The sequence below is a fragment of the Asparagus officinalis genome, chromosome 7 (genome assembly GCF_001876935.1).
Source record: "Asparagus officinalis chromosome 7, Aspof.V1, whole genome shotgun sequence".
Lineage (NCBI taxonomy): Eukaryota > Viridiplantae > Streptophyta > Magnoliopsida > Asparagales > Asparagaceae > Asparagus > Asparagus officinalis.
Window position 1 is genome coordinate 49,646,260 of NC_033800.1, and position 24,982 is coordinate 49,671,241.

Genomic DNA, 24,982 nt, shown 5'->3' on the forward strand with positions numbered 1-24,982 from the left:
TTAGAACGACTACTTTTCACAGGTTAGCCGGCCAAATCTGCACTAATAACCGGCCGCCGCCAGCGGCATCGGCTAAGTACCACCGCCACCTCATTCATCGCCGGCACGGCAGCTCAGAAGTCATCTTGCGACCATAAACCTCGACCTCGGTTGCCCGCCTCGCCGCCACCCTCGATCTCTCCCGGCACCACCCCAACGCCACCTTCGTCCCCTGCGATGTCACCCAAGATCTCCTACATCTCCTCGGCCGTTGATCCTCTGTGCGTTCTCCCTCCACGGCCGGCACTGCCTCGATCGTCCTGCACAACAACGCGGCTTTCGCGACCTGGCTCCCTTGCACCCTCCTTCACCGCCCTCGACCTCTCCGACTTTGACCGCACGATGGCTGTCAACCTCCGCTCCGTCATCGCTGGTATCAAGCACGCCGCGCGCGTCATGATCCCGCAACAATCGGGCTGCATTCTCTGCACCGCGAGCCTGACGGGAGTCATGGGCGGAATGGCGCCGCATGATTACTCGATATCCAAGGCGGCGGTGATCGGGGCAGTGAGGTCCGCGGCGGCGGAGATGGGGAGGCACGGGATCAGGATTAACTGCATATCGCCCCATGCCATTGCGACGCCAATGGGGGTCGATGCGATGAGGAAATTGGCGCCGGAGTTGGGGGAGGAGGAGGCAGTAGAGGTTTTGGAGGGGTGCGGGGAGCTCAAGGGCGAAGTGCCGAGGCGCGAGGATGTGGGCGGCCGCGGCGTTGTTTTGAGACGCTCCGAGACGGCCAAGTTTGTGAGTGGCCATAATTTTGTGGTGGATGGCGGGTTTACAGCGTTCAAGAGGCTCAAGATTTGAAAATTTTTGGTTAAGAGGTGAATTATTAGATCATTTGAATGTTTAAAATGTTTGTCATCTCCTTTTTATTTGCATCTGAGATGCGGATGTAATATGATACCAATGTGTTTGAGAGACGCTCTATGAATTTTCAGCTGGTCGCATCCACTATAGTACTATAGATACATAGTAATAACATATATAACGAGCAGGATTTGAATCCCCTTCTTACTAAAATATATATATGAAGAGATCACCGTTTTTGGTTCTATTATTAATTATGTAAACGTAATGGTAACATAGTTGGAAATCACGAATACCAACAAACGACTCATCAAATAATCGCAACAATTGGAGTTAAGGGGCTGTTTGGTTCGTTTCCTAGATATAGGGAAATACAATTCCATGGAAAGAAACACAAGTTTTTAGTTTTCCAAACTTTTCCAAGAAATAGATTGTTTTGGTTTGGTTCACACAAAAAAATGGTGGGAAACCAATGTTTTTACTTTTCTTGTGTTTGGTTTGCATGAGAAAAAAAGGGAAAACTTTTGTTGATTTGACATTTCCCACTTTTCTTGTGTTTGGTTGGTTTTGAAGTGTGTAGGGAAAAGGTGTTTAGAGTCACCAAGGTAAGATTACCCCCACTATAGACAAAAATTATTTGTGCTAGTTATGGGATGTAATCTTAATCATATAAAAGTGCGAATGTATCATGAACAAATAATAATATCCCGAATGAATTATAAATTTCTGTTTGTATTAATGAAATCATACGAAACCTGAAATCATATGAAACCTACTGTAACATGAACTGCGTACCTGATTTAACCTGAAATATACCTTATTGAGATGAAAAAATCACACGAAACCTGTTTTTCAGGAAAAAAAATAAACGAGACATGTAATACCCTGATTATTCATAATTTTATGAAATACGTACCTGAATTAGCCAAAAATTCTTATGAAACCTATAAAAAATATATAAACAACCTGATTAGCCATGAATATGTATATAACATAGCAAATTGCATCAAACTTGGAAATACCAAACATGTACGTAATGGCTGAGGGCTCAGAATTTGGTCAATATCTTCATTGTTAGCCGTCCAGTGCAATATCAATAGATATTGCAGGTTGCTAATCTTAGAAATTTTGATAATCATCATAGCCTAAACAAAAAAAAAATTGAAAAGCAACAAAACTATTTACAAAACTCACAAACACTGAACGTCATCAAAACTGAACATAAAACTTCACCTGAACACAAACCTGAACACAAAACAATCTCACAAACACTGCCTGAACACTAGATAGTCTCACAAAACTGAGCACACAACTGCATGAACACAAGACAGTCTCACTAAATCTGAGCACAAAACTTCTCACAAACCTAAACACAAAGAAAATACCAAGGGGCTGAACACAAACAGTGCACAAAAACTGAAAATATGTGCACAAATCCTGAACACAAAACTCTGCACAAATAGCAACCAAAACCCCAACAACATAGAGCTAAACAAGCTCGAATCAGCATAGTAACAAAAAACAGCCACGGGAGCTCGGCGAGGAGCACAAATAGCAACCAAAAACCTAACAACATAGAGCTAAACAAGCTCAAATCATCATAGTAACAAAAAATAGCCATGAGAGCTTGGTTTGCACATAGTAACTGAATACATGTAAATGTTTGTGTTCAGGTAACTGAATACAAAAAATAGTAACTGAATACAAAAAATAGTAACTGAATACAAAAAATAGTAACTGAATACAAAAAATAGTAACTGAATACAAAAAATAGTAACTGAATACAAAAAATAGTAACTGAATACATGTAAATGTTTGTGTTCAGGTAACTGAATACAAAAAATAGTAACTGAATACATGTAAATGTTTGTGTTCAGGTAACTGAATACATGTAAATGTTTGCACATAGTAACTGAATACAAAAAATAGCCAGGCTTCCACATAGTAACTGAATACATGTAACAACCATGCCTCCACAAGTACTAAAATAGCATTTGGGGTGTATGCATAGAGGGCTTGGTTTGCATAATGTGTCTCACCATGGAAATGTTTGTGTTCAGGTATATAACATGAGGGAAAGAAACAGTCTCACCAAGGAAATGTTTGTGTTCGGGTAAATGTATAAAGTAAATGTATAATTCAAGCGCGAGTATATGCAAATTACGTCTTAGGGCTCAGAACTTCGTCAATATCATCATTGTTAGCCATCCAGTGCAATATCAATTGCAGGTTGCTAATCTCAAAAATTTTGACAATCATAATAGCCTAAAAGTAAAAAAGTCACCAACTAAAACTCATGACATAACAATATTTTCATTAATAACCCACAGTAGTAGCCATCCAATACAATGTAGATACATTGTAGGTTGCTTACATACAGTTTTTTTAGTTGTCATGTATATGGTGACTAATAAAGTTCCTGCAAACACAAGTTCAATGTAAAATTAGTATTCTACAATCATCACATAATGTTGGTAGCCACTGCCAAATATTTTTCATAGGCCTTTTATGACTTGAAATGACAATAAATACAAATAATCTCAGAAAGGCAGTGATTTCCCCAAATCCGACGAAAATTCGACGAAATCACAAAATACCACACACACCCATATTATGAATCTCAGAACTTAACATTGTAGGTTGCTAGAAACACCAACCAACAATACCTCAATAAACACCAAAAATGATCATAATAACCCCTTCTCAGTCAAAATCCGACGAATTTCATATCTCAACATCAAACTGAAAATGATCACAATAAATGTCTCCTTAGTCAAGCCAAGTCAGTTCATCATCACCCTAACCACAAATGATCACAATAACCTCTTCTTCCTCCTCTAATCCAACACAATTCATCATCACCCTAACCACAAAATCATAAATTTAAAGAAAATGTGTAGAGTTTAGGAACTCACCGAGCAATTAACAGCGACAAAGAAGCCGACGATGAAGGCGAAAGACGAAGACGGCGAAAAACCCTAGCCGACGAAAAAGCCGACGAAAAAAGGCCGCGGGGGATTTCTGGCGGGGAGGAGAGGTAACCCTAGCATCCCAAAAAAAAAATCAACCAGAAAAAGGAGAGAGCGATTGTCAGAGCTGGCAGTGTTTTCATCGATTTCTCTTCGGTGAGGAAGGAAATCGCGGAGAGGAAAAAAGGCTGATGTGGCGGTGTTTTCACCATCGTTTCCCCCTTTCAACCCTAACGAACCAAAGCGAGGAAAAGAAATTGACGGAAACAAAAAAGCTGAGGTGGAGGTGGTGTCAGGCTTAGAAATGGATTTCCAGGGGGGTTTTAAGCGAACCAAACAGGCCCTAAGAATACTGACCTTCACCCTGTTTTTTTTATCAGGGAAAGGAGCCAAAATAAAGCTCTCCTAAAGCGAGTAAGTACTCTAAAATTCAAAATCTACAAACAATTCTTTAAAATTTTTGAAAAACAAAACTTTAAAAACAACCCCTGCAAGATGGGTCTCCTAGTCAGCTCCCCATGGGGAGAGAGATTCTCCCAGGCTTCGTGTCCGTTGGTCAGGAGATCGAATCATTGTTGCCACATTCACCTGGTCCCTCTGGCTTTAGGGGGTGGGGGGGACCCGGGGTTTACTTGGTCAGTAGCGGCTCGACCCGCTGTCTCTAGTTCGCATCTCGCCCAGTCCACACACCGCTCGCCCATGTGCTGGGGATGAGTCCTCTGGTACTTAAGGGGTAGCTCCTTGCGGATTGTTGGGGACTGGGGGGATTCGAACCGGGGTGCGGCGGACTCCAAAGGGAGTTTAAGTGGAGGTACTGACCAAAGTTCCCTTGTCAAAAAAAAAAAAAAATCAAAAAACAAAACTTTAAAAATTGGAAAAATTATGAAAACAACCCCTTAAAATCCAAAATTCATTGGAAAAACTGTTAAAATCTTCAATTGCAAAATACCCCCTAAATCTGAAATTTGCAAGAACGATACTTAGAAATCTAAATATTATAATAAACCAACCCCCTTAAAAAAATTACGAAAATTGCGAATTTGGAACTAAAATGTCCAGAATTGATATTCTAATAATTCTTAGACAATGGAATTTGAATTGGATTACGAATGGATTCCACGTGTTCAAAAATCCCGTAGACCCTAGGGAGTTCTTTTACCAATGGAGAAGATGAAGTACGTGGGTTTGGGTATTTAGTTTGGGGTTTAAGGATTAAATACATTAACAAAAAAAAAGATGATTAAACATGACCGAGGGGCATAGAGAAGCAAGATATTTTATTTTCCCGAGGTGGGATGTGTTGTCCGCAGCGAAATTTTTTGACAGAGTTTCTGGTGCACAATAAGAGAAAGATCGCAATAAGAATTCTCGTCTCACCAAGGAAACAAGAATCTGAAGCGAATATCTCAACAAAGTGAGATATCAGCTTTTCCTCTCATCAGTTCTAGACTGACCTGTCGAGGGAACCTAATAAACTATTATAATTCAAGGCACAATCAATTTTAACGTGGTTTGACAAGTTGCCTACGTCCACGGGGCAAGGAGGGGGGAGATCTACTATTAGAGAGAGAGTACAAATAGAGATTACAAAATCACTCAAAAAACTCACAAATTAATCTCTCAAATCAAAACTCTCAAATCTCTCCTTCAAAATCTTTCTGTTTTTCTCTCAAAACCAGCCGTCGTAATCTGTAACTTTTTCTTCTTCAATTCCTGCACAGTACGTCGCCCAAAAAGAACTCTGCCGGCTCTTGCACGAACCCCCTCTGTTTGCACCAAAAACCCTAAAAAAATAAATCCTATTTATAGGATTCATCTCTGAATCCGCATCCACGAAACCGCGTTCACAAATAACGCGTCTCCGAATCCGTTCACAAATGCGGGTGGACCCCCAAGAACATCTCTTCACGAAAACGTAGTTTTGCTTCCGCTTCTGATCACAACGTGGCCCCCACATCACGTGTTCACAATTCTCCACCTCGGCGAAGTTTTCCCAAATCTGAGCCGACACCAAAACAACCAAATGTCCCACTTGTTGTGTCCAGTACACCGTGAAGTTAATTCACGACAACACACTCAATCCACAACAAGTCGGGAACCCGAACGAGAGTCCAAACAATCTCACCCCCGTCAAAATCAACTAATCCAAACTGACTGCATCGTAAAGACTGCCTACGTATCCTCTTGCCTAAGGAATCAAGTCTCACGTAGTTCACCCAAATGGCCGCCAATGGCTCAACAATCACGAATATGCAACAAGCTTCGATAATGATCAAACTTGTTGCTCGGAACCACCTTAGTAAGCATATCCTCTGGATTATCCTTCATGTAGACTTTCAGAATCTCCACATCACCATCTTCAAGAATATCACGAACGAAGTGATAACGAATGTCAATGTGCTTCGTCCTCGCATGAAAAACCTGATTCTTCGTCAAATAGATAGCACTCATACTATCATAATAAATAGTGACGGACCGCTGCGATATACCAAGTTCCTCCAAAAATCCTTGAAGCTAAACAGCCTCCTTCACAGCCTTCGTAACCACCATATATTCTGCATCCGTCGTAGACAAAGCCACTGTAGACTGTAAGGTGCATCTCCAACACACCACGTATGGATCAAAGTGAACACATACCCCGTCGTAGACCGACGCTTATCCAAATCCCAGGCATAATCCGAATTAACATAACCAATGCATAGCTGCCCACCTGTTGTATCCCGCTCATAAACTAAAACAACATTGAGCGTACCTCGAACGTACCTCAGAATCCATCTCATGGCGTCCCAATGACCCACTCCTGGATCGTGCATGTATCTCGAAACCATGCTCACCGCCTGTGATAAATTTGGCCTCGTACATACCATTGCATACATCAAGCTCCCAACCGCGCTCGCATATGGAGTCTTCGACATCAACTCTCGATCTTCAACTGACTTCGGTGAAAGATCAGCTGAAAGCTTCAAATGGGCTCCCAATGGTACACTAACTGGCTTTGTATCCATGCTAACATGAAATCGCTGTAGAAACTTTTTCAAATAAGCCACCTGTGTCAAACAAATTCTGCCCTTCTTCTTATCTCTACTGATCTCCATTCCCAAAATACGTTTGGCCTCACCTAAGTCTTTCATTTCAAACTTATTTGAAAGATGAACTTTTAACTCATCTATAGCCAATCTGGAAGTAGAGGCAACCAACATGTCATCAACATAAAGTAACAAAAAGATGTACGCACCTCTTTTTAACTTGTGAAAATATATGCAAGGATCAAACTGGCTCCGAGTGTACGAATGACCAATCATAAAACCATCGAATCGCCTATACCACTATTGAGGAGACCGCTTCAAACCTTATAGCAATTTCTTCAATCTGCAAACCAACTTTTCTTTCCCCGTAGCTTGGAATCCCAATGGCCGAGTCATATATATTTCTTCATCAAGATCACCATGTGACGCCCCTGGGTTCACACAAGGCTGCAGTCCAAGGTGAAACCAAGAATGTTAAACCTGCCATGCACCACACCGTGCAATAACATGTTTCACCATCACAATTAACATCTATCTAGTAGAGTCAACAACAGGTGTAGGTACAAAAGCAAGTAAAAGATAATACAAGAAATACTGATGAACTGATAATAATCACATTAATATCTCATCATCCAACATACAGAAGTACATAGTCAAGGTCTGAGTAGATAAACTGGTATACTCAACAAGTCTCAAATACAAATATCTGACGAAAAGGAAATAAAGCACACAGCCTTTACAACTTCTAGAACATGACTCTCAAATATCTAAGCAAAAATCTACTGTGGAACTCCCAAAAGAAAATATATAACTAAATAGACGGTGGAGGCTAAAATGCATCCCCATCAACCTGCGACTCTCTGGGCTCCTGGCTCGTTACCTGAAAGGGGGAGGGACAATGAGCGTCAAAGCGCTAGCGAGTAACATCACAACCAACCCCAAGGGAACATGGCTCGTTGTATAAGAAAATACAGATAATACATAATAGATCTAAAATCATTGATATTACTAAAAAAAAGTTTTAGTATTAGAAATTGACAACACGAGCATAGGTACGTCGAGCGAAATAATCCAAACAAGGAAACCCTCATGTATATACCTATATCTCAAATTGTAAACCCCTAACCACCAAACCCGAGGTTCTAGTACAGTAACAATAATAAAAGAAATACGACAAACACCAAAGCATAAATACAGTGCTGTGACATAGCCAACATGAGTATCATGTTATTACTTACATGAATATCATGTCAAAATCTACATAAGTGTCATGTCATAAACTACTGTGAGAAAGTCATATGCAGGGTTAAGAACTATGTCCGAAACAGGAACTATATATTGTAGTTTCCAAACTCATGGAATAAGTGGCAAATGTCCAACACGAGGACTGAAATGGATTATAGTTCGCGGTCGACCGCCAGAGCATCGCGGTCGACCGGCGCGGTCGACCGCAGACGATTTCTGCCCTTACAGCGAGCCCAGCGGTCGACCGCCCCGGTCGACTGCCAAGCGGACAGAAACCCAGATCTGGGTTTCTGTCAGCTCGAAACCTGAAACAAGGATTTGATTTTCGTGACAAATAAAAGTTCTAACTTCTCTAAAATCATACAGTAGAAGAACAATGCATTTTTAAGTATGTAAACCATATACCCAAAATTCTAAATACAAGAGAAACAAGATCAAAACGTTTTGATAACAATAAAAATGATTTAACTCTTATTTAAACAATTTCAGATCTAGATCTTTATTTAAGCAGAACATTGGTGAACTTTTATAAACCAAAACCATTGATTCTTGTAATCCATATTATAGAGAACTCAATTTTATACGAAAATACCATTTGGGCTCATCAAAAACTCATAAAAATCAAAAGAAAACCATAGAAAATAGGGGTGAGGGATTGGACGAGATGATACTCGCCTATGGTGAGCAATGGATCTCTGAATCTGAAGGAGAACATTTTCCCATCGCTGAATCCCACCAAACACTGCTGCAAATCCTCAAGAACTTCTCCCAAATCACCAAACAAGGAGGATTAGGGTTTTAGAGAAGAGAGGGGGGTTAGGGTTACTGATTTCAGATGCAAAGAGGGTTGTCTCGGATCATTAGCCTATATACCAACTCACAAACCCGACCCGAAACTCGTTTGAACCCGAACCTGAGAAAACACTCTGACCGCTGTGCGGTCGATCGATGCGGTCGGCCGCCACGGTCGACTGCGCAGCAGAAAAATGCCTGCTGCTAGGCATTTAACATGCTGGTCATTTCACTCGATTTCTCTCACATAGAAACACTCGATGGGTTCTCAAACACAGATAATTACATTCATCTGATGTATATATATATATGTATATATATATGATTATTTATCATAAGGGAATTACTCACTATTAATAATACACATATATTTATTATAGAAATTTTGGGGTTTTACACACCATGAAGAAATAATGTCTTCACATCTAACTGATCTAACTCCAAACCATACTGTGCCACCAAAGCTAGCAATACCCGAATCGAAGAGTGCTTCACCACCGGAGAAAAAACCCTCATTATAGTCAATACCTTCCTCTTGTGCATAGCCCTTCGCAACTAACCTAGCTTTGAACCTCATTGGAGTGCCCTCAATGCCCTCCTTCTTCGTGTATACCCACTTGCAACCAATTGTCTTCCGCCCCTTTGGAAGCTCAACAAGCTCCCACGTATCATTCTTGTGAAGAGACTCCATCTCCTCCTGTATAGCTACCTGCCACGAATCAGCCTTTGAACTTTGCTCGGCCTCTCCGAATGTAGTAGGCACCATCTCATCTATACTCTCCATCGAAAGTGCATATGCAACTGCGTCGGCATATAGTGTTAGCATCCGTATGTTTCTCCTCTGTCTCCGAATCGTAATAGAATCCTAAACCTGAGCTGTCGGTCCCTGATCCTGCACATCAGTATCCGTATCCTTAATGTCACCGTCGTGCTTGCCTGGCGTTACCTCAGTCGGTACTCTAATGGATACTGTACCATCTGGACAATATGGAGCTGTATTGATCTCCACCACCTGTGATATCTCCTCCATCAGGTCGCTCTCCACTTGATGAGAGCTAGAAAGCTTCAAGATAGAAGACTCATCAAATGTGATATCTCTACTCAGCACAATCTTCCTATCAACTGGATCCCAAAGCTTGTATCCCTTGACACCGCACTTGAATCCTACAAATATGGCCTTCCTAGCTCGAGACTCTAATTTATCTGTTCTCACATGATAAAATATAGGGTGCCCAAATACCTTGAGCTGGTCATAATCCTCTCCCGACCACTTCTCCATAGGGGTTTTCCCCTCAATCACAGATGAAGGCAACCTATTAATAAGGTAGCTCGCATATGTAAGTGTCTCAGCCCAAAAGATCTTCTCCAAATCACTCTGTGATAATAAACATCGACCTTCTCCAGCAAAGACTGATTTAGCCTCTCTGCCACCCTATTTTGCTGTGGTATATGACTAACCGTGAAGTACCTCTCTATGCCTTCGTCTCGACATAGCTGCAGAAAGGGGTCTGAAGTATATTCACCATCGTTGTCGGATCGTAACGTCTTAATTTTTCTCCAAGTCTGCAGTTCTAATCTCTTCTTTCACTCCATAAAAAATCTAGGACTTCACTTTTCTTCGTCATAGTGTACACCCAACATCGCCTAGAATAGTCATCAACGAACGTGACGAACCAATATCGATCACCAAGTGATGCAGTATTGGTGGGACTCTAAACGTCTGTGTGCACATAATCCCGGATGCCCCTCGTCCTATGAATGGCCATCCTGAACTTCACCTTCGTCTTCTTACCAAGAACACAGTGCTCACAGAACTCAAAATTTCCACTCTTGGCTCTCTTCAATAGCCCCTGCTTGCACAAAGCCTACAATGACTTCTCTCCTGTGTGCCCCAACCTATAATGCCAAAGCCTGCTCATGTCTGCCTCTGAAATAGCTGAAGAACCTGGCCAATTTCGGTGCTCCCTTTCACATAATACAAGTTTCGATTATGGACTCCCTTCATCACCACCAAAGATCCCTTAGTAATCTTCGTTACAACGTCTTCAAAGGTCACATTGAATCCTTTTGCCTCCAAAGCTCCAACTGAGATAAGATTCTTCTTCAGCTGAGGAACAAATCTCATCTCCTTTAATTCACGAACTACTCCATCATGCATCTGGATCCGCATAGTACTTATCCCATAAATACCATAGGATTGATCATTTCCCGTGACTATAACCCCCCATCGAGCTTCTCAAAAGATACAAACCAATCTTGCCTAGGGGTCACATAATAGGTAGCGCCGGAATCAAGCATCCAATCTGATGCATCCAAGTGGTTCACCTCCGGAGTAATCAATAGAGAAAAACTCGAATCATCGGAATCATCGCCTTTCGCAACATTCACCTCATTGGCCTTCGGCCCTTTTTCTTACCATTCTCCTTCTCCTTGAGCTTCGGGCAGTCTCTCTTCCAATGTCCTTGCTCTTTACAGAATGCGTATTGGTTCTTTGCTAATTGGTGGCGGCTTCTTGACTTTGACCTCCCTCTATTACCACCTTTCGGATATGTGCTTCTACCTCTCGTCGACAAGGCCTCGCCTGAAGTATTAGCACGGGAAGTTTCCTTATCCTTCCTCCTCAAATCATAATTCGTTAATGTATTAATAACTTCACTATAGCTGATAGAAGATCTCTCATTCAACAAAGTGAGCACAAAGGTATCGTACTCCTCATCCGGTAAGGAGCCCAATAAGATAATAGCCTTGTACTCATCCGATATCTTCTCATCAACATTCGCCAAGTCTGACAACAACTTAGTGTCGTTGTTCACATAAGTTGCTAGTGAGGTGCCTCGGGACATCTGAAATCTGAACAATCTTCACAGCAAGTGCAAATGGTTCTCAATATTCTTCGTAAGTTACTTATTTTTGAGAATTTCTCACATTTTCATTACAGACGTCATCCCAATTACATCATACTTTAATTCCTATTCCAAACAGGATCTGATCATCCTACAAGCGTTCCTATTCATCTTTTCCCATATCGCCTCTTCATATTTTAGTGGTCTCTCGTGGACCATGATGGTCTCCTCCAAGTTCTGAGCATTGAGCGCATTCTGTACGTCGCTCATCCACAAACTAAAGTTGATTTTACCGTCATACTTCACCATACTAATTTTGGTATTCTAAAAACCAACTTGAACCGTACTCGCCATCGACTTGCTGCTTTCACCTTCTTCTCTCATTGCAAACTAACCCTAATTTGTAGAGTAAAATCAAACTCTGATAGAAATTAAAAATTACCCAACTGAATCCTAGATCGGATTCTAAATAGATCTCATGTCCACACGAGGAAAGCAAAATCTCTAACGGAAACTCCTAATGCTATCTCCACCGAAGCCTAGAACTCTAAGAACCAAGCTTCACACAAGAATCTTCCTCCACCTAATTCCAAAACCCTAGATCTGAAATCTGGGCTCTGATACCACTTGACACAAGAATCTTCCTCCACCTAATTCCAAAACCCTAGATCTGAAATCTGGGCTCTGATACCACTTGTTACGCATAGCGCAAATTTCGACAGAGTTTCTGGTGCATAATAAGAGAAAGATCGCAATAAGAATTCCCGTCTCACCAAGGAAACAAGAATCTGAAGCGAATATCTCAACAAAGGAAGATATCAGCTCTTCCTCTCATCAGTTCTAGGGCTGACCTATCGAGAGAACCTAATAAACTATTACAATTCAAGGCACAATAATTTTAACGTGGTTTGGCAAGTTGCTTATGTCCACGGGGCAAGGAGGAGGAGATCTACTATTAGAGAGAGAGAGTACAAATAGAGATTACAAAATCACTCAAAAAAATCACAAATTAATCTCTTAAATCAAAACTCTTAAGTCTCTCCTTCAAAATCTCTCTGTTTTTCTCTCAAAACCAGCCACCGAAATCTGTAACTTTTCTACTTTAATTCCTGCACAGCACGTCGCCCAAAAAGAACTCTGCCGCCTCTTGCACGAACCCCCTCTGTTTGCACCAAAAACCCTAAAAAATAACTCCTATTTATAGGCTTCATCTCTGAATCCGCATCCATGAAACCGCGTTCACAAATAACGCATCTCCGAATCTGTTCACAAACGTGGGTGGCCCCTACGAGCATCCCTTCATGAAAATACGGTTTTGCTTCCGCTTCTGATCACAACGTGGCCCCTACATCATATGTTCACAGGATGTTAATATATGTTCAAACTACAACGGGGAAACATGTTTTCCCTTCCGATGGTGAAGTCCGATATGAAGATAGATCACCTAAAATCTATGACACGAGAGGAGGATTACATGGATCCCTGCTTACAGAGGGTTGTTTTGGAATCAAAAGAACTTGCACCAAGGAACCCTCCCCGTTTGGCAAAGGTGTTGTGCGCAGTGAAAGTTTCGGCAACACCTCTGCTACACAATAAGAGAGTAAGACCATAACTAAATTCCTGTTTCACAAAGGAAATAAGAATCGAAAGTAATATATCTCAACAAAGTGGGATATACACTTTTCCTCTCATCGGTTCTAAGACTGACTTGTCGAGGGAACCTACAAGCTATTACAAATCACTATAAGACAAACGAATTTTACATGGTTCGACAAGTTGCCTACGTCCACGGGGCAAGGAAGGGGAAGATCTACTATTAAAGGGAGAGAATACAACTAGGGTTTACAATCTTACAACCTAAATCCTTAAACTATCTCTCTCTCAAAAGGATGCACAAAACTCTAAGAACAGCTGCACAAAATCTCCCAAATAAAGTCGGCGGCTCCTCAAATCCCTTTGGGTTTTCTTCTTGTTCGCCACCGCAAGACTTTCTGCGTTTTTTTTTTCTCGAAGCCATATGCCTACGAACCCTCTTTTGCACACAAACTTCACAAAACCCTAGGAAGGGTATTTATATGTTGTAGTTCATGGGCTGCACCACATCCGCATCCACGAACAAATGTTCACGTGACCCCATGTCATTGCTTCCTATGCCGGTGAAACGAGAACCTCTCTGCCTTTGCACTTGTGGCCCCCACCCCCCACATGAATTTAAAACACGTCCTGCTAACGTTCACATCCTGCTGACGTTCACAATTCTCCATCTCTGTGAAGTTTTCTCAAAACTGAGCCGACACCAACCAAACTAAATGTCTCACTTGTTGCATCCAGTACGAAGTAAAATAATTCATAATAACAGACTAAATCCACAAGTCGAGAACCTAAATGAGAATGCGAACAAACTCCAAATGTCAGTATCTACTTTCAAATCGGCTGCATCATAAAGACTGCCTACGTATCCTCTTGCCCAAGGAATCAAGCCTCACGTAGTTCATCCAATGGACTCCAAATGCCTTAACACCGAAAAATGTTCAAAAGCTCCAAACAATGACCAAACTTCACACCTGACACAACTTTGGTTAACATATCTGTAGGATTATCCTTCGTGTGGACCTTCTCCAATATGACGTCTCCATCATCCAAAATGTCACGAACAAAGTGGAATCTGACATCGATGTGCTTTGTGCGCATATGATAAACCTGGTTCTTCGCCAAATAGATAGCTGACATGCTATCACAATATACCTGAAGGGTCTCCTATGCAATCCCCAAGTTCTCCAATAATCCATACAACCACAAAGCCTCATTAACAGCTTCAGTCACTGCCATATACTCCGCCTCTATAGTAGAGAGAGCTACTATGGACTGAAATGTACATCTCTAACATATCGGTGCTCCTGCTAATGTAAACACATATCCTGAAGTAGACCGACGCTTGTCAAGATCTCCAGCATAATCTGAATCCACATAACCAATACAATCCTGCCCATTCTTCTTATCCTTCTAAAAAAGTAATCCAACATCCATGGTGTCTTTAACATACCGTAGAATCCACTTCACAGCCTCCCAATGACCCTTTCCGGGGTCGTGCATGTACCTCGATACCATGCTCACGGCCTATGATAAATCTGACCTCGTATATACTATTACATACATCAAGCTACCTACTACATTGGCATATGAGACCTTCGATATATAATATCTATCCTCAACTGAAACATGCAACATCTTAGCTGAAAGCTTAAAGTGGGGAGCTAATGGAGTACTCACTACATTTGCATTACCATCAAAGCTGAATTTCTTCAACATCTTCTGCAGATAACACCTCTGTATTAGCTTCAATCTCCCCTTCGTCCTGTCTCTCTCGATCTCTATACCCAATATCTTCTTCGCCTCTCTAAGATCCTTCATCTCAAACTTGGATGATAGCTCCTTTTTTAACTTTCGGATAGCTGAAGAATTCCTGGAAGTAATAAGTATATCATCAACATATAAAAGCAAATATATATGCTTACCATCCTGTAGCTTGTGCATGTAAACACATGGGTCATATAGGCTCCTCGTGTACCCCTAGCCAATCATGAAGCTGTCGAATCTCTCGTACCACTGTCGTGACGATTGCTTCAATTCATAAAGAGACTTCTTCAGCTTGCAAACCAAATCTTCTTTTCTTATAGCTTTGAATCCCAAGGGTTGTGTCATGTAGATCTTCTCATCTAAATCTCCGTGTAGAAAGGCTGTCTTCACATCCATCTGGACCAAATCCAGATCTAGCTGTGCCACCAACGTAAATAAAATCCGAATCGATGAATGCTTCACAACGGATGAAAATACTTCATTGTAATCAATACCCTCAAGCTGTGCATATCCCTTGGCAACCAATCTGGCTTTGAACCAAATGTCCCCAATAGAAGATCTCTTATTCTTCGCATATACCCACTTACAACCAATAGCTTTCTTACCCTTAGGTAGCTTTGCAAGTTCCCAAGTGTCGTTCTCAACCAATAGCTTTCTTACCCTTAGGTAGCTTTGCAAGTTCCCAAGTGTCGTTCTTCTGAAGAGATCGTATCTCCTCCTCCATAGCTTCCCTCCGGTAGCTTTGCAAGTTCCCAAGTGTCGTTCTTCTGAAGAGATCGTATCTCCTCCTCCATAGCTTCCCTCCGTCTGATCGAATTAGGGCTAGACAGGTAGAAAGGTAAAGACTCTACGTTCAGATAATGGTGGAGAGTATAAGAGTGATCCGTTTCTATAGTTTTGGCGGGATCACGGCATTAGGCGATACTTCACGGTTCGAGAGATACCATAATAGAACGGGATGGCTGAGAGATTGAACCCTTACTGGAGAAGGTACGATGTATGATGATACAGAGTGGATTGCCTAGATCCTTTTAGGCCGAGGCATTGGTTTATGCGAGCCATCTCATGAATAGGTTACAGTGTACTATAATACAGGGGAAAACTCCGTTGGAGCGTTGGTCTGGCTCGATAGCTAGTGACTATGAGTCACTTTGGATATTTGGGTGTTCTACTTATTACCATGTCAGTGATGGTAAATTAAATCCGAGGGTGAGAAACATAGTCTTTGTAGGATTTAGAGATGGAGTTAAAAGTCTTGTGGTGGCGAACAAGAAGAAAACCCAGAGGGATTTGAGGAGCCGCCGACTTTATTTGGGAGATTTTGTGCAGTTGTTCTTAGAGTTTTGTGCATCCTTTTGAGAGAGAGATTATTTGAGGGTTTAGGTTGAAATATTATAACCCTAGTTGTATTCTCTTCCTTTAATAGTATATCTCCCCTTCCTTGCCCCGTGGACGTAGGCAACTTGCCAAACCACGTAAAATTCGTTTGTCTTACAGTAATTTGTAATAGCTTATAGGTTCCCTCGACAAGTCAGTCCTAGAACTGATGAGAGAAAGAGTGTATATCCCACTTTGTTGAGATATATTACTTTCGATTCTTGTTTCCTTTGTGAAACATGAATTTAGTTGTGATCTTGCTCTCTTGTTATGCAGCAGAGGTGCTGCCGAAATTTCTGCTGCGCACAACAAGTGGTATCAGAGCTTCAGGTTTGGCTTGAGGCTTGTTTGAAGGATTCGGTGAAGGATTTCTATCTGAAGAGTTAGATCGACAACATGAGAGAAGCAAGCACATCAGGTTTGTCTCTTACAAAGGCGATACAGAGTCTGAGCATCAATAACACGAAGATTGATGTTCCGAAGTTCGACGATAAGATTAATTTCGGATTGTGGAGGTATCAGGTGATGGACACCTTGGATGCATAGAATTTAGAGGAGACTCTTGAATTACAAAAGAAACCCGAAGACATGGAGGATAAGGTTTGGAAGAAGATAAATAGTAGGGCTTATGGAGTTATTCGGTCATGCTTGACACCGGATCTTATTTATGACATAATGAATGAGACGTCGGCGAAGAGAATGTGAGAAACACTCAATGAGAAGTATCTTACGAAGAGCATTGAGAATCGGCTTCACTTGAAGAAGAGGTTTTACTAATTCAAGATGAAGAGGGGAGTTTCCATCAAGGAGCATATCAACAATTTTACGAAGCTACTTTTAGATATGGCTAATATGGATATCATGGTTGAGGATGAAGATAAGGTGATGTTACTTTTGTGTTCATTGTCTGATGATGATTATGTTATATTTATTCTCATTATGATCAATGGAAAAACTACTGTTAGCTATAAGGAGGTGACCTCAGCTTTGGTGAATTATGAGTTGAGGAAGTGTGATGGTGAACCCTCTGAGAAGGTATTGGGAGATGCACTAGTAGTTTGAGGCCATGATTCAAGCCACCACCAGTTCAACCGCTCAAAATCAAAGAATAGGGGTGTCCATAAGAGTATTGGTAAAAATCAATATGGATATTGTAAAGAAGAAGGACATTGGAAGATTGACTGCCCAAAGTGGAAGGAAAAAGCCGGGAAGAACAAGAGGAAAGCTGTTCAGGCTTCAGAAGTGAATGTTGCAAAAGCTATTAATAAACATTCAGAGTTAGATTCTTCAGGCTATTCGTGTCCTGCACTACCGTCGATTTGCTATGCCGACTCCACAGAGTGGATGTTGGATTCAGGAGCCACATATCACATATGCCCTAGGAGGGATTGGTTCTCTAGTTTTGAGGAGTTGGAAAGAGGGGATGTCATACTTATGGGAAATGACCACGTATGTCCTATTGGTGGTATTGGTTCAGTCCGGATTAGGATGCATGACGGTGTGGTGAGGGAATTGAAAGAAGTAAGGTTTGTGCCGTAGTTAACGAAGAACATCATTTCTTTTGGTACTTTGGAGGTAGCTTGTTATCGGGTGACCTTAGAGGATGCTACAGCGAAGGTCACGAAGGGTTCTATGGTGGTGATGCGAGAAGTCAAGGAAAACTTCCTATACTACTTGAAGGGTAAGACAGTTACAAGGGGTTTGACAGCTTCTATTACTACAGAGGAGGATACTACCATATTATGGTACATGAGACTAGGACACCCAGGAGATAAGTCCTTGCAGTCATTGGCGAAACGAGAACCTCTCCGCATTTGCACTTATGGCCCCACATGAATTTAAAACGCGTCCTGCTGACGTTCACATCCTGCTGACGTTCACAAAAGGGTTAATGAAGAGGGATTAAAGAGAAAGATTAACATAATTAGCCCATTCGATACTCCGAAGGGCTAAATTATTAATATGTTATATAAGTTTTATTTTAACCCTTATGATCATTTTTAGTGTTTGGGAATAATAAGGATTTTGACTATTTTCTTTATAATTAGAGGGGTTAGCTCTTAATCCTTCTAAATAGGAGTACTAGTAAACCCCTCATTTTGAGGGGTTAACTCATTTTAATCCCTCTAGAGGGGTTGGCTTAATCTTTCTATATATTTTGTGTTTGGCAAATTATAGAGGGTTAACTCACTTTAACTCTTATATAGATTTTTTGTGTTTGGCGGGTTAAGAAGGGGTTAAGTCTCTTGTTGAGCTGTCGAGATTGCTCTCAGCACAAGCCTTGTCATTGAAGGTGGGGTCTGTGCTCGACGATCATCATCATCAGCTAACCTCCAGTGACTTTCAAAATATTAGAAAATCACACTTGTTTTAAGGAATTATTATAAAATCCTCTTTAGCTTTTAAGGTTTTGTCAGAAAATCCCCCTATCAACATTAAACACGAATTTTTCAATTTCAATTTGTTAGAGAAGAATCAAAATAAAGTTATATTAGCATGCATAAAATCCGAAAATAAAAGTTATCAGAAAATCTGGCCTGATCGGGAGCAGTCTTGTAAACATTGCCCTAGAAAAATTAAAGACTCGCTTATCGCCCTGGCGTAGATACCTCTCTCCCCTAGCGCTAAAAACCCCAGGAATCGGCGGTCTCTAAACTCGGGCGAGAGTGCAGAGCTTCTGCTCAGATGAAGAAGATTGCCCAAAGATAAACTGTAGCCGATAATTTTTAAAAAGGAACAATTTAAAGAAAGAGAGAGAAGAGCTTTTGTTTCTGAGAGGAATAAGGCTTTGAAACTTGCTGTGTATTTCCGAGCTGGTGTAGGCTCGATATTTATAGGGTTTCAACCCTTAGAACCATTACAAATTCGACGCGTTACTCACAACATTAGCGAAAACGTGTAGCCGTTATGCAACAAATTTTCTGTAGCCGTTACACACATTCTCAATGGGAAAAAGTGCAAAAAAAGTTTGACAAAACAAAATGCGTACGCGTGCGGTGCGGCGTGGCGCGCATCACGACATGGCACGCGTCGTGGCGTGTCGCGTGTGTATGTTATGCAAAGCCTAAATAATACAAAGCCCAAAACATCATTCAAAGCCCAATAAGAGGTGAAGCAATTTAAACCCTTTACTTTTCATGATACTAGTCCATGTGGGACTATTCATGAATGCAAAATTATCTTTTCTCCCATAATATAGCCAATAGTCCCGCCCAACATGCAATATTTGACTAAAAACAAAAAATCAATAAATAAATCAATAAATTACAAAACAAATATAGGTTGGCCAACCTTTCGTATCGTGAATTCGGGAGAGGTAGCTTTCGGCCTTGAACCTTTCCTTAGTTAGTTCATCGCAACCTGAGGGACATAGTGGACTAGGCCTTGAATTAGGTCCTTTGTACCAGATACTGACGAAAATACACACAATATGTCTTCATCTATTGAGCAAAGCGGGTTGAGCGTTAAAGGTCATGCTTACAATAACCGACTCATGGGAGTTTCTAGGGGTTAGCCCAGCCACCCTAACCACGACCATCATGGTTCCTCTCACGTAGGTAAGTCCTCCAAGGGTATTACAGCTAGATATTATACTCTCCGCAATACACGCATTGGACTTATTAAGAGTAAAACTCAACCTAACCAGTTGTATCATAAAAGCATCGTCACTATAGAGAAGGGGAAACATCAAATGCTACTATAATGATATATGAATATATCTAGGTCGATGCTCCACACGAGTGTCACTAGTCTAGCTTGTTTCTACCATATTGAACCTATATTAGGACTACGTCTCCAAATAAAGGTTGGATCACCGCCGTCAGTTATCTCACTTATAGGCTTAACCCCATCTCCTTCGATGAATTCAGAACCACACTCCTGGATAAACCCTTAGTCAAAGGGTTAACAAGATTCTTCTTAGACTTTACAAAATCTAGAATCATAACTTTACCTAGCAGACGTTGTACAGATTTATATCTTATTTGAATATGTCTGTTAAGTTTTATATTTACATGCACTTGCTTTAGAAGCTCTATGGTGGATCTAGAATCGGAATGAATAAAAACTGAAGGAGAGGGTTTATGGACCAAAAGAAGTTCAGAGAGTAGATCTTTTAACTATTTTGCTTCTGTACAAGTGATATCAAGAGCAATCAATTCAGACTCCATGGTGCTCCTGGCAATTATTGTTTGCTTACATGATTTCTAGGATACAACTGTACTATAAAAAAGGAATACATATCTAGATGTAGATTTTACACTGTTAGAATCTTTGACTCAGTTGGCGTCACTATACCCTTCTATAGCATCAAGGTACCCAGTGTAAGTCAAGCAATAGTCAACTGTGACTTTTAAGTATTTGAATACTCTTTCTACAGCAATCCAGTGATCTTTGCTAGGGTTGCTAGTATACCGTCTCAGTTTCTCTACAGCATAAGCTACATCGAGTCTAGTCCGGTTGGATATGTATAGAAGAGATCCAATCAGCTGAGAATACTTTAGCTGGGAGACATGTTCACTTTCAGTCTTCACCAAAGATATAGAAGAGTCATAGTGTGTAGAGATAGGTTTAGAGTCATGAAAATTAAATTTGATCAGCATTTCTCAATACTATGAGAAAGACTCAATGATATCTCTCTAGTGTCTCTAGTGATTTTTATTCCAAATATCATGTCGGTAAGACCTAAGTCTTTCATGTCAAAGTTCTTAGAGAGATAATATTTAACCTTTAAGATTTCTTCAAGGGTTGTTCCAAAGATAAGGATATCATCAACATAGAGACAGAGGATGACATAGTCATTGTTTATCACTTTAGAATAAACACAATTATCGTGTTCATTCACAATAAAGCCATATTATGCAATGACTCTGCAAATTTCTGGTAGCATTATTTAGGAGCTTGTTTTAGACCATACAGAGAATTAACCAGTTTGCAGATTTTATTTTCCTGACATTTGGCAACAAATCCTTCAGGTTGGTGTATATAGATATCTTTATCTAAATCACCATTCAGAAAAGTAGTCTTGACATCCATTTGATATATGATCAGGTTATGAATAGCAGCAAAGGCTAATAATACTCAGATAGTTGAGATTCGAGCTACAGGAGAATATGTATATAAGTAATCGATGCCCTTTTGCTGAGTATAGTCTTTAGCTACTAATCTAGCTTTATATTTATCAATGGAACCATCAGCTTTAAGTTTCTTCTTGAATATCCACTTACAACCAACAAGTTTACAACCTGAAGGTAGGTCGGTGAGTATCCAAATATGATTTTTCATGATAGATTTTATTTCATTATCAATAGCTTCCTTCCAGAAAGGAGATTCAGGTGAATCCATTGCTTCCTTAAAGGAGCTTGGTTCACCTTCAACAAGAAAGGTAAAGAAATATTCTCCAAAATTCTTTTGAATTCTACATTTTTTACTTCTTCGTGGTTCAATATCAAGAGGCTGAGAAGAACAAAAAGATGGTTGATTAGAAGGAAGAGATGATATTGGATTTTCTGAGATTTTGGATTTGAAAGGAAATATGTTTTCAAAATAGACTGCATCTCTAGCTTCAATGATAATGTTATTGGATATGTCACTGATTTCAGAGTTAATGACTAGAAATCTGTTAACATTGCTATCTAGTGCATATCCAACAAAAGCAGTATCAATAGTCTTAGAATCAATTTTCTTTTTCTTAGGTTTAGGAATAGCTACCTTAGCTAAGCAACCCTAAACCCGGAAGAAGTTTAACCTAGGAGTTCTCCCCTTCCAATATTCATAAGGAGTTATATTGGAAGATTTGTGGGGAATCCTATTGAGAATGAAGTAGGCAGAAAGAAGAGCTTCACTCCAGAGATTTTCAAGTGTTCCTGAATTGAGTAACATACAGTATACCATGTCCATAAGGGTTCTATTCTTTCGTTCAGCTACCCCATTAGACTACGGTGTATAGGGAGCAGTTACCTCATGGATAATACTGTGTTCTTAGCAATATTCAGTCATATCATTTGAGATATACTCCCCCTCCATGATCAGATCTTAAAAATCTTGATCTTTCTGTCAAGTTGGTTCTCAGATTTAGCTTTATACACCTTAAACATATCTAAAACTTTATCTTTAGTTTTGAGAAGATATGTGTAACAATATCTGGAGTGATCGTCTATAAAATTTACAAAATATCTCCTACCCCCTCGAGTGAGAACTCGGTTCGAGTCACACACATTACTATGAATTAACTCAAGGGGTTCAGAGTCTCTAGTTATTGACTTGAAGGGTTTTTAGTGTGTTTCTCTTGAACACAAATCTCTGCCACGCCCCGCTTCCCAAAATATCGGAGAATCGAAATGTGAACAAGCCCGCAACGTATTAGATCGAGGAGAATAAATAATAGACCATTTCTTCTCAACCTAATATGCTAAGCGTCAAGCAATAATACAATACGAAGTCACATGTCCTTGATCACAGATAGCAAGAATATAATAAATAACTCAGAATAAGAAATAGACATATCATCAAAAGTAGATCATCTGAGACATAAAATACGGGTCAAACATGCCCTTATTACAAAATAGTCTAATTAAAAACATGAAAATACATAGTCCAACAGAAATAAGAAGGAGTACTGCATAAATAACTAAATCCAACACCAGACTAAGGAAAAGTATTACAAAAGAAATCTAGCATTCATCAACTGCTACAGAAAGAAAAAGACTAGGCTTCTGTTTGTCCTTCTGCTCCATCTGGAAGACACTCTGGCTGGGCATACACTAGCTCTGATGTAATATCATACTGGACCTGTCCGTCCTCTAAATCTGACATACACCAGAGAAAACAGGTGTACGTCAGTGTGCTTGACACACGGTAAGATCCTACATGGGAGAAATGAAACGGTCGAATAACCAATGCAATGACAGTAATAATAAAAAGAATAGAAGTATGCAACTATAATTCTAACTATTAGATGCAAATCACTACTAGATCATAATAATCAATCAATTTATCTAGGAATGAGGTCATGCTACTAACCATCCTATGACATCTCACCGGTCCACATCTCAAATAGGTCAAAGTTCGCATTACCGGAAGACTGACTGTTCATAATCCCCTACGTGCATCCAATCCCTCGAAATAGGCGGCTAGAAGACTACACACAATTTGATCTCTGCCTGGTCCAAACTCAGGCAAAGCTCAGGTGACAAAACAGGTCACTGACCAAAGTGACAAAACAAGTCACTAACCAAAGTGACGAAACAAGTCACTTGGTCCAACAAACCAACCCCAGGACAAAACAGGTCACTAGTGCGAGTCTGGAAGATAAATCAACAGTCACATTCGATCATGCGAACCAAGACTTTCCCATCCCAACATCTCTTGTTTTTCTAAGTCAACTAACATAACCTACAATAGAATTATGGTTCACCCCCTAATTTAGTCAACACACCCACATATGTCACTAAATCTTGTTCATGATGCACGAGACCACTAAGTTATGAACTACTAATAGTTCTCGATCACAATAAGAAAATAATAAATGAATACAACCAATCATGTGCAACGGTATCATGGCATATCAAAATAATTAAATCTAAGAATTGTACACTATAAGTAGCGTCTATGTAATCTGAAATAATCTTTTTCCAAAATAATTTATTTTAAGGTATTATAATTTTCCTAAACAAATGATTTTTTTCACAAAATAAATTCTTTTAATTTATAATAATTATTCTAAAATAATCCTTTAAAATAATAAACTTGTTAATTCAAATAATTCTTTTACAAAATAATTTCCTTTAAAATTATCTTTCACCATAATTATTCTAAAAATAATCTTTTAAAATAATAAATTAACAATTCAAAATAACCTCTTTTCCAAAATAAATTATTTTAAATTATCTATTATAATAATTATTCAAAATTAACCCTTTTTCAAATTAAATTCTTTTAAGATATTTATTACAATAATTATTTAAAACTTCCCCCTTTTTCAAAATAATTGCTCTTAATTTATTTCTCATAATTAATAACTCCAAAAATCTTTAAAATATTCTTTCTTTTAAAAACATCTAAAAAATCTTTAAAATATTCTTTCTTTTAAAAACATCTCAAAATAACCCTTTTTACAAAATAATTTTCCTTTAAACTATTTATCATAACATCTCAAAATAACCCTTTTTACAAAATAATTTTCCTTTAAACTATTTATCATATTATCATTATTTAATATTATTCATTAGCAAGCCTACACAGTTATCTCAATCTTCATTCCATAGCATAATCAAATCACAGTCTAGTTCAAGCAAATTCATAATAGGTCTAAAAATTAAAATAATAAGTTAAAGAGAAAGAGATCTTGCCTACGAGGTCAAGGGGCCTGTGGATGAGGCGGCGATACCGCTGCTTACGGCTTGCTATTTTGGCAACGCGCGTAGCGGGTCGGAGGTGACAACGAAGAGGTGGTGACAAGTGTTCGCGTGGAAAACTGTTGCTTTCTTCATTAATGAGATAATTGTCATCTTGGATTACAAAGATC

The 24,982-nt window shown here is 39.8% G+C and overlaps 1 protein-coding gene across 1 annotated transcript; it reads left to right on the forward strand.

Moving 5' to 3' along the window:
* On the forward strand, nucleotides 332-979 carry LOC109849213 (short-chain dehydrogenase reductase 2a-like). The gene has a single exon (XM_020419030.1). It carries the CDS (start codon nucleotides 382-384, stop codon nucleotides 844-846), a length of 465 nt encoding a protein of 154 aa, XP_020274619.1. The 5' UTR covers nucleotides 332-381; the 3' UTR covers nucleotides 847-979.

Excerpts from the sequence above, each read along its gene's own strand:
- LOC109849213 (XM_020419030.1), top strand. The coding sequence starts at position 382 with ATGGCTGTCAACCTCCGCTCCGTCATCGCTGGTATCAAGCACGCCGCG.